The sequence below is a fragment of the Psammomys obesus genome, unplaced genomic scaffold (assembly GCF_907164565.1).
Source record: "Psammomys obesus unplaced genomic scaffold, mPsaObe1.curated_primary_1811, whole genome shotgun sequence".
In the NCBI taxonomy this organism is placed as follows: domain Eukaryota; kingdom Metazoa; phylum Chordata; class Mammalia; order Rodentia; family Muridae; genus Psammomys; species Psammomys obesus.
The window spans coordinates 4,701,163-4,712,768 of record NW_026585690.1 but is presented as its reverse complement, the minus strand read 5'-3'; the positions used below and the strand labels follow the sequence as shown (position 1 = coordinate 4,712,768).

The following is an 11,606-nucleotide window of genomic DNA, read 5'->3' as shown; positions in this document are numbered from 1 at the left end:
TATATAATATACATCATTGTATTATTTTGTATCTTTGAGTCTATGAAAGCTTATGATTTATGGAAGCAAATATGAACAAATTAATAAGTAATCTTAATTTATTATGACTGGGAGGAGTTTCCATATCTCAGAAGTGAAATTTTTTACATTATGCTCTCTTTATGAAGAATTTGTCACATGTATATACATGATTCCCAGATTAATCTGCTTTTGGCAATCTCCATTCCCCTTTCTTCATAGAGGACATGAAGTTGAAGTAATATTCAACCAGTAAAAACATATATTAATGAAAGAAAAAATATTGACTTTCTGTCTATTTGACAGGACTCAGGAATCATGAAGTTCTTCATTTTTACTTGCCTTTTGGCTGTTGCTCTTGCAAAGCAGGTAAGTACCATGCAAAAATTAAGACCAAGTAGTCTTATTTACATGTATGAAACATTTACCTCCTGAACGTATAGGAACAGGCACGTGGTCATTTGAATCTGTAATCAAAGACAGCATTCACCCTGTTCCATACCAGACGCAAAGGTGGGCATGGTTTCTATGAAGTATTCTCCTTGCAAGTTTAGGGAGATTCCCTTCTATACCAGCTTGAACTTAACAATAAATTGTTTTCGTTCCTCTTAAAAATTTCTCTAAAATCACAAGAAAGACATGGTTAAAAATGAAGATTTCGACTAAAGCAGAGATAAGTCACAGTTCTTGACTATTATGGCTCAGAATCTAAATTTGTTAGGCAAGCAATGGGGAAGTTTTGTACATTAGTTTTAGTATCCTAACGTAAAGCAATCCCTCCACTCTAGTGGAGATGTTACTGCTATATTCATGTCATAAATTATAAACTCGGGCCTAGATACTTCATGGGATATATATTTGTATATACATACATATACACACATACATATACACATATACAAAGATTTCATTCTCTCTGCCTCCTCACTCTCTCTGCATAGTGTCTGGCTGTGGATCTGTCTACGTATTTGTTCCTATGTGCTTCGGGAGGAAGCCTCTCTGATGATAAGCAGATAAAGCACTGAATTATTAAATATAGCAGAATACCATTAGGAGTCATTTTATTGATATATTTTTTTAAAGATCAGTAGTGTTCGGTTTTACCCTACGAGTCTGGGCTAGCTAGTCTCTGGTTCTTGGTCCCCCAAGATGGGTTACATGTATGGGTTACACCTCATGGATGGACACTTAAGTCAAATCAGACATTAGTTATTTGCTCCCACAAGCTCTGTGCCAACGTTGCCCTAGCATATTTTGAAGGCAGAACAGATTGTAGATTAAAAGTACTGGGGTTCAGTTGTTTTTTTATGTTTCTCTTTTTTGTAGCCTGCGGAGTAGTTTTCCATATCAAAAGCACTAAAATACAGGAGTGATATTTCTATGTAGGCACCAGCTTGACCTCTCCATGTTCAATGAGTTGTGTGTGTTATCTTCAACATCATAGTATATAATATATTATAATATGTGTTCTATTATGCACATCTTTACTTTTCAGATTATATACATATTCTCATACAAGGCAATCTAATGTAATAATCATAACCCAACTACAGTGAACAGCAAGTAATAAAGTAGCTGTGATAGGCTGCCACACTAAAGAACCACCAAAATCTGATGTTATGTTAACCATTCATTTCTGTAGTGGTCTGAACAAGATGGTTCCCATAAACTCACATTTTTTTTTTTGAAGACTTGGTCCTCAGTTGGTAGGTCTGTTTGGAAAGGAATAGGAAATTAACCCTTATCAGCGGAGGTTTATCGGTGTTGGGCTTTGAAGTTTCAAGACTCAGTCCCTAGTGCTGCCTCTCTCTGCTTCCTATTTGTGGATCAAGATTTAAGTATTCAGCTGTGCCTACTGCCATCTTTTTGCTATACCACCATGGACTCTGACCCTGTGTAACTGCAAGCCCAAATTAAATGTGTGTGTTTTTTTTTTATATGCATCGCCTGTGTCAAATAGTTTTGTTACACCTCTATTGGTGTAACAATAGAGGTATGACCAGGAGAATTTGTAAGAGTGAGTGACAAGAAAGGATCTCTTTGGGTGGGGGTTGATAGTGGCATCCTGATATTTAATCTGAGTTGTGATTACACAAATGTCATCAGTCTAGAATATGTATTTAAATGAAATTTTATGGTATGTTCACTTTCTTTATTTCTTTGAGTATTTATGGTATCTGTGTGAATGCTGAATATGTATGTATATGTCTTCTCATACCTGTACAAGTCAGGAAAAAAACTTGTGGGAATTGGTTTTTCTCTTCTTTTATTATGTTGTCAGGCTTGGCAGCAAGTATCTTTACCTGATGAGTCATTTTACCAGAACCTTCCATTAACAAATACTTACTTTTGAAAATTTGAAAAACACACATATGTTTAAAATGACATAGCATATATATGAAATATATATGTTTACCCCCCACTTTTTCTCTATGACATTCTGCATATTTCTCAACACACCTCCTTCCAAATTCTTGTGGGGTTTGCCTATTTTTAGTGAAAGTAATGTAAAATATGTTTATGTGGCATAGATTTGTTAAGTGTATGCCTAATTTGTCAAATTGCTTAGAGGTGTGTTGTACAGGAGTAACCACCAACACCTAAAAATTTTTGTTGCTTAAAAAAAAATGAAAGAAAGTTTCCCCAAAATACATCAGGTTACAAAATGCAAGATAACTTCACATTGTAAATAAGTCATAAAAGTAAAAATTTGTATTTTTTGTGTTTTTATAGAGGATGGAACAATACTCCTCCAGTGAGGTAAGACATTCTAATGTGAAAACAAAATAATTTCACTAGGAAAGTATATGGCATGGAACGCAGCGGTCCATGAGGGGCAGAGTGGTGACAGTGACAGAGTCCTCTTCCCTTTCTGGAATAAAAACCCTGCAAGCATCATTGGTCCAGACTAAATGTAAATTTCTAGTGACCTGACATCTAGTGATCACTGTCACCTAAAGACTTATATACTTAGGATTATATATATAGATATATATGCAAAAATAATTAAATAAAAAGAGTACAGTAGTGGTGAAATTGAGACAGAGCAAAGGGAGGGTCACATGGAAGGACTTGGAGGGAGGAAAGGCAAAATGACGCAATTATATTTTTAACGTGAAAAAAAAGGCGAAAGAAAAATGTCAGAAGGAAACAAAAGTAGAAAGAAACTAGGAAATGTTCAGGGGAAATAAAAAATATTTTAAATGCTGTGTATTTTGATGCTTGAAAGTTTTTGTTTCCATGCAGTAAAGAACATGGTTATCTGGAACATGATAAGCTCATTAGAGAGAGAGTAAAACTTTTGTGAACTTTGCTCTACAGTTCAGACAAATGTGTTATCTACCAACTAACTGATGGAATGGACTGAAACTTTTAAGAAGTGTAAATATTCATGAGGCCAATAACTTTTTTTTTCTTTCTAAGGAGTCCATGGACATCTCTCAGGAAGTAAGTTTTTACTTTGCAAACTAAATATATTTTAGCAAAATTTTAAAATCAAATTTTATTTTTCAGAACTTTAAGAAGGATATGGATGTAGTCATTTTCCCCAGATAGGTAGAGTTTGATCATCTTTATCTATTATTTTTGGCAAATACTTGTTTCTATGAAACTATGTCACTTTCTCTTAATAAAAATGACTATTTTATTTATAACTTTCAAAAGAAATATGTTTATTGTTTTACAAAAATTGCATAGCTCATTATGAAGAAGCTTCAGAAAAAGATTTGTGAGCTATTCGTTAGCCCTGTTTTTAAAGTAGGAAGCATCTAAATTTCTTAGAAACTCAAATCCTGTGCTTTGCTGGTTCATTATACAAAAAGCTCTCACAATTCAGTTTAGAAAGCGATATATCACAGTTCAGTTGTTTCCTTTTCAGAACACCACATTTAAAGCACATCAATAAGAAATACCTTGCTTTGAGTCAAATTAAAAATTAATCTGAAAATTAAAAATTAATTAACTGTCAAGCAACCAAATTTGTAAACCAAGATCATTTATAAAAAATGAGATGCTAATTACACCATTTTATTTTAAATCTGTGATAGAGTGGAACACATATATTTACACAAATCAATTAATATATTTTGTTCACAGACTTCTATTGGTTCTGGAGTTAAAATTCTTAAAATCCCCAATTTCTACATTTCTCCACCCTTCTCTTTTCCTATTTAAAATTTTTTATTTAGGTTAATGCATAAAGTTTTCTTTTTAACTGGCTCATTTAATTTCAAAATAATATGCTCATAAAAAAAGCATTATATATTTGCTGCCAAAGATATATTGGTGGCCCTAGTGGTATAGTTTTATAAATACACAGCTTAAAAATAACAATGTCAAATTTAATGAAAAATTATGAATAAGTTGTCTGAACTAATCTTGGGTACTCGTTCATTATCTAACAAGCTTGTGTGGCCTCCTCTGGTTCTGGGGATACAATGAATATGCAGGTAGAATTTCGTTCTCCCCATATTCAGATTCCATGTACCTACTGGTTGTGTGTCTCCTACCAAATGAGAAATTCAGATGTAAATCAACAAAACTCCTGCAATGGTGGAGAATCCATTGTAATTCTTTCTTTATGGAAAGGGGAATTTTCCCTTGTACCTATATAGGAGAAAATGATTCATGATCAACACTGTAGAGAAAATAGTCATAATTATTTCTCTTTTTCATTAAAGGAAACTGTAAAGAACATTCACATTCCCCAAATGGTGAGAATTTTTGTTTGTTTAGAAGTTTTGATTTGTACTATTATGTTCATTATACAAGATTCATGACATACGGGGACATCTATAAATCCTTACTTTTAATAAATGAGTAATAATTTATGTTACTTTAAGGAAGGCTGTTTCTCCCTCTCACTTTAAGAGTAGTCACCCAGATTGGTCTTGTTTCTTTGAAACATTTTAATCCCTTTTACTTTTGTACCTAAAAGATTCAGTCAACTAATCTGGTTGTGTTTCAAATATCCTACCTTATAATAATGATTATAGAGGCAATATTGGACTTAAACTAAAATAATTTTTACATTTATAAATAATAGTAGACATTTAATTTGGTTTACACACTTCAATTTTTAATCTCATGAAATTTTAATAAGCATACATTTATTATACATAGTTCTGGGTTTCATAAGGACATTTTCAGCTAAATAATGTAATAATTTGAGGCCTGCCAGATTTTGATTATTTGCTTGTTTTCTCTCAAGGATGCTAATCTAAGGTTCAACTTTAACATAAAAAAAGCAGGTTCATCCAAAAAGAGCAGATTTGTAACAAGTAGACTTTGCATGAAGCCCTTACTGAAACATACTGTCATCGTGTGGGTGAGGGCTGGCGGTGGGCTGTCTGGACAGTATCCAGTGATTCCTGCTTAGCGTTCTTTCATGGTAGAGACCAAGTATCTAACTCCAAGTAGGGTGCAGCGTAAGTCTAATCAGGCTCAAATCAAGAGCCTGCCACTGACTTCTGAAGTCCCCCCCCCCCTTAGAAACACCTAACACTAGCACAGTGAAGCAGCTCTCAACCACGCCATGAGCCCTATGGCCACCAGTGAGCTTATCTGACCTTCTCTCTAAACTGCAGACACCAGTTTCTTTTGGCATGCACCTCACCAGACTTGTGATTAGCAATCTTCTGTGTCACTCACCCATTAGCTCTTTATAATGTGTGTAGAATTAATGAAAACTTAAAACATATTGTAGTCCTGCACCATTATTTGAGTGGTGTTTCTGATGATTAATGTTTTAATTTACTTAATTTAATTGATTAAATTTCCAATAAATGATATAATTGCTCAGTCTTAATAATTTAGACCCCAATTATCCAATTACTTTCTCTAATACATTAGTATGACCCTAGGGTGACATCACGTAAGTAATGTTATTTATTCTTCTTTCCTAAGGAATCCGCTGAAGCTCCCATGAAGGTAAGTAATTTTCTTTTGAGAGACGTGATTACTTTAACAATAATTATAATTAGTATAAAGTAAATAACTTCAAATTAAATTGTTTAGTAATAGGAAATATAAAATCAGCATGAACTGGTAGTGGCTTGGGTTGTTTTTTGTATATTTTATAAGCTGCTTGTCACAATTTCAGCTTGCTATGGAAGAGAAACCCTAAACGTCTCATACAAGTTATAATAGCAAGAAAATCATATCAAAGTTATATTTTTCTTCTGAATGCTTTGACAATTTATATCATCTCAATGAGATGCTTAGCCCCTCCCATTTGTAGGCAGTAATATAGTTTTCCTATTTTTTTTGCTCTGATTTTCAGCCAAGGAAAGTTGTCAACTAAGTGTGGATAGTTTTTAACATTTTTAATTGAAATAAAATTATATCACTTTCTTCTTTCTCTTTCCTCCCTCCAGGCTCCCCCACTAACACTATCACATTAATAGTCTTTTCCTTTGATTATTATTGCTACATGCACATAGGTGTATGCTATATGTACAAATATGTAAATGCAACCATATGTTTGTTTTTGTTGTGTGTATGTGCTGCATATTACTCCACTGACTTCAGAATGCCACCATAATATTACATCATCGCTCATTAAACTTTTTCACAGTAGCATAGCAGACAGATATTTCAAAGGATTGACAAGCAATAGGATTCCCTGAATCCAACCATCCTGTACAAACAGAAAGGTCAGTGTTGGAGGTTGCTATTTTAATTCCAACTCAAGCTCTTAAAACACAGTTTTCTCAACTGACAGTGCAAAGTTTATTGACCTGAAGGATTATGCTGGAAGGCAAATGTTTCAATTACACAAAATATTGTACATTGTATTGTTCTATGTACAATGGACATTTGTTCCAAAATCTTTATAGCTGAAATATTTGTCCTTGAAAGCTTAAAAATTAAAAACTCCAAATGAGACCTCTCTTTTACAAAAATTTCTAATTGTCGTAAAACTCATTTTCTTTTGTCAAAATTCTTCCAAAATAATGTTTTCACTTTAAAACACTTGTAATGCAACTATGAATTCATGTAACAAGGTTCCAGAAAAGTATAAAGAACAATATATGGGCCAGCTATGTGGTTCACAGGGTGAAGTTGTTTGCTGCCAAGCCTGATGACATGAGCCATCAAGCTTCCAGACTAAAATGAAGGAAGAAAGCAACTGACCTCTGTAAATTGTTCTCTGGCCTCCACACTTCAGACAGACAATGTGACATACATGTGCCCACATACATACACACACTCACAGAAACACACACCTGATATAACTAAATAAATGCACATATGCATGTCTATTTATTATGCATAATCAATTTTCTTTCATACCTGATAAAAAAAAATGAATTTTTTTCCTGAAGAAAGAGGTCATGTGCTTTTATAAATAATCTCTAAAAAAAAAAAAATCTATCAAAACAGACTTAAGGCTTTAGGGCTAATTACAACGGCATTCAACTGTGCTAACTGCAGTAAGTGTATTAGTCACAATCAAAGAGATTAAGCAATTTCTATGTGTTTCAATGCCTGACATCAAAGAAATTAAAGGTTGGTTCCTTCTGTCTCCTAAGCCTTGAGACATATATGGAAAAGAAATTCAGTCTTCTACTTCTAATTCAGTCTTTTACTTTTGCCTTTGTTATATAACTTTGTGATAGATAGATAGATAGATAGATAGATAGATAGATAGATAGACAGATAGATATACATATATATACATTTACATATAATTTCATGATTATATTATATATAATGTGTCTAGAAATATTTCTTAACAAAACAATATTTTTAATTTTCAATAGGCTGCAAATGTAAACGCTGTTACAGTAAACTTTATGCTAGTAGATTTCTGCCGTCATAAATTATCTAATGGAAGTTCTACTTCATTTGAATCTGTCAATATCTGCTGTGCTACACAGAAGACATAGAACACTGAAGTGAATATTGAATATTTCCCTTTCTCTAGAACAAATGCTACCAAACTATTCAGAAGTTCCAAACACCCCAAGCCCTCAAGGCTCTTTATCAACATCACATTGCTAGGAATCCATGGGGAAATACTGTGAATCGTGCCTTCCCCTCCACTCGCACTCTGGTAAGTTCCAGGTTGGGCGAGCAAGAGTAAAGTATTAAAATACATAGAGTAATTAGAATTAAAACACCCAAATTGTAATTTAGAAAGAAAGACAGCAGTGAAACTGAGAGGAACAGAGGGCGAGGTATCGACAATCAGAAGATATTTTGCGAGGAAAAAGTCCATTTTCAATAAAAGGAGAAAAAAAGAAATTAAGTTTTAAACACACTTACTGTATAGCCAGTAAAGGCTATACAATCACCAGTAAAGGCAATAGTAACTAATGAGAATGTTATTAAGTTTACTGTGTATGTCCTCATTATTTGCTCATATTTCCTTGTACTTGGTTTCCTAAACATTCTCAACTGTAGAAGGAATTAGAAGTCATTGTCTTCATTTTGTAGAAGAATAATGATGGGGGAAACTATAAGACAGGAATATCCCAGCATCTTGTCTAGTTAGAAATAAAGATGAGTCCCTCTTGGTATTCAATCAGAACATAAAATTACAGCCTTTTTCTTTTTCAGGCCTACAGAGAACAGAGAATAGATCTCGACTAGTGAGATGAAGCATTTTATTATAAAAACAATACCTTGTAACCAACAGGATTGTTAGACAGTAGTAGATGCTCATCATCCTCACTTACAAAGTATTAAATATAAACTTAAAGAATCCACGAAATTTAAGTGAGAGCCTTGTAAGAAAGATCAGTAAGAGCACACTGCCAATGTAAACTTTTTTTTAATTTTTTATTAATTACACTTTATTCATTTTGTATCCCCCCATAAGCCCCTCCCTCCTCCCCTCCCGATCCCACCCTCCCTCCCCTTTCTGCATGTATGCCACTCCCCAAGTCCACTGATAGGGGAGGTTCTCCTCTCCTTTCTGATCTTAGTCTATCAGTTCTCATCAAAATTGGCTGCATTGTCCTCTACTGTGGCCTGGTAAGGCTGCTCCCCCCTCAGGGGGAGGTGATCAAAGAGCAGGCCAATCAGATTATGTCAGAGGCGGTCCCTCTTCCCATTACTATGTAACCCACTTGGACACTGAACTGCCATGGGCTACATCTGTGCAGGAGTTCTAGGTTATCTCCACGAATGTAAACTTTTAAGGGTTCAAAAAGTAGACTTGTACTAAGAGACACTGCCCCAAAATCCTAATGTGGTTTCCTTTTTCATAGACATGTAAAAATACTGCTGTTATAGCAGGAAATATAGTTCTCAGGCAGAGCATCATAAGCAGGGTGAGAGGAGCCCAAGTCAACCTCAACAAAGAACTCTCATCCAGATCCATAGAAAGTGCAATCACTCAAATGCTCACCATGTGTCAGAGATGCCAGAGACATATCAGTCCCATGCAACAAGTAACCTAGCTTTATCCCTGTGAATAAATAAATAATTAAGACATATTATTTTATTTTAAAGGAATCTGACATCATTTCTCAGCAAGTAAGTCAAATCATATCAACTGTAATCAGAACATTGTTTTATTTTGTTTTCACTGTTCATGTTTCTATTAGAATAATAAATGTTACTTATTTTACAGCAATATAACCAGAATATGATGGACATGAGTATGAAAGCCAGAGAGGTAATTTTTACCTTATATTGCCTCATTAATGGGATGCAACTTAAATGCGTGTATGTTTTATCTGTTTTACACTCACCATCTTTTAAAACCTAGGACTGTGAAAGAAAGGTGATGGTGCGTTGATTTACACCTGATGAATATATGCGGATGTCCTAATGAGAAATAGTTGTGATCTTCTGTGTTCATACTGTAAAAGTTAGGGAGAGCTGAAGGATTTCTTGTTATTACTCCATCACTTTCTATCATCATTTGTTCGCAAGATTACCAAAGAGTTGTACATGTGCTGTACTCGTTTTCAATGAGGAGATACATGTATATTTTATTCCTCCCAACACTCCAAAATCACTAAGTTGGAACTGATGAAGACCCTCATTTCCGTACATGAATAAGAGAAAAATTATAAGTAGGAAAGATTTGGAAACAGTATATAGCACCAAATCATTTGAATAGAGGGATAAGCACATTTGCAATTTTAAATTGTCTTTTGTTGCTTACGTGCATTCTCACTTCACTATCAGAATAAGTTTTAAAAAATGCATCTTTATCCAGCATGAAGGTCCTATTTACTCAGAGTAACACTGAAAAGTCAATTGTTCAACAGGATCTTGGTCAATTCTCCTGTACTAATATACTCACACTGGATTTTTATACAGTGCCTGAAAATTAGCTTACACATTAGCATACGCATTGGCAAGTTTTATGCCAGCCTGACGTAAACTGGAGTGCTTTGAGAAGAGGGAACCTCAACTGACAAAATGTACCCGCTAAATTGGCCATCTTGTGGTACATTTATAAGTTGATTGACATTGGGAGGGCTCAGACGACTATGGTGGTGCCATCCTGGGCTGGTGGTCCTGGGTTCTACAAGAAAGCGGAGTGAGCAAGCCTTGAGGAGCAAGCTAGTAAGCCGTACCCCTTCATGGCCTCTGTATCAGTTCTGGCCTTAATCTTCCTTTCCTGAGTTCCTGCCCTTCCTTTCCTCAGCGACGGTCTTATAAGCTAAAAGATGAAATAAACCCTTCCTCCCAGCTTGCTTTCGGTCATGGTGTTTCACCATAGCAATATAAACTCAAAGTAAGACTGGCTAGGAAGTCAAAAGGACAGAGTGACCTTAATTTGAGACCAACAGACACTTTGCTGAATAGGAAATTTTCAGTATTTTGTAAATGCATTTTTTATGAAGTCAAGAACTATTTAATTATCAGCCTATCAGGGATCTTGGATCTTTGAACACAGAAAAATAAAAAAAAAAAATGACCCTTTGATATGTCACTATCAAAAGATCTAAAGTATTCCACTCTATTATCAATAGACTCGGATGTGTGTGTGGAGGGTGAGGTGAGGGTAGTGCAGGGACATGTTTTACACAGTGTATGTGGTTACATTTACAGATTAGTACTAGAACACATTTTATTTTATGATCTTGCCTCTAAGTCTTCTTCCATCAAGTGATATCCAAGCTATATATTTCATTTTAGATACGTTAAGTTCATATGGTGCTAAGGACTACCAAAACTTGAAAACAGAGACGCTGATTAATAATGACAACAATTGCTTTTTGTTGTACTTTGATCAATAATCAAGTAAGTGTTTAATATGGATTTTGATCGTGAGTCAAATTAAGTTTCTGAGTTCCCACTAGGAACAGGGGCCTGATTGTTTAGTGAGTTCATTATTTTATATATTATTTACTTTTTACAATTAGTCTCACTGCAAACATTTTCATCTATTTAGTCTCTTGTGAGAACATCCCCCAACTTTTCTATTACAAGTACAACTGTATGAATATTATTTTTAAAATGTTTTTATTCTTCTTTTTTTTAAATCTTTTATTTATTTTTTATTAATTACACTTTATTCATTTTGTATCCCCCCATAAGCCCCTCCCTCCTCCCCTGCCGATCCCACCCTCCCTCCCCTTTCTGCATGCATGCCACTCCCCAAGTCCACTGATAGGGGAGGT

At 34.5% G+C, this 11,606-nt stretch overlaps 1 protein-coding gene across 1 annotated transcript in view; it reads left to right on the top strand.

Moving 5' to 3' along the window:
• The first annotated feature begins 336 nt into the window (after positions 1-336).
• Positions 337-11,606, top strand: part of LOC129667793 (alpha-S2-casein-like B) — a 26,622-nt gene continuing 15,352 nt past the window's right edge. Inside the window, 7 exon segments of the mRNA XM_055595527.1 lie at positions 337-387; positions 3,442-3,465; positions 3,532-3,573; positions 4,698-4,730; positions 5,923-5,946; positions 7,946-8,074; positions 9,599-9,643. Coding sequence (XP_055451502.1) covers positions 337-387; positions 3,442-3,465; positions 3,532-3,573; positions 4,698-4,730; positions 5,923-5,946; positions 7,946-8,074; positions 9,599-9,643 — 348 coding nt within the window.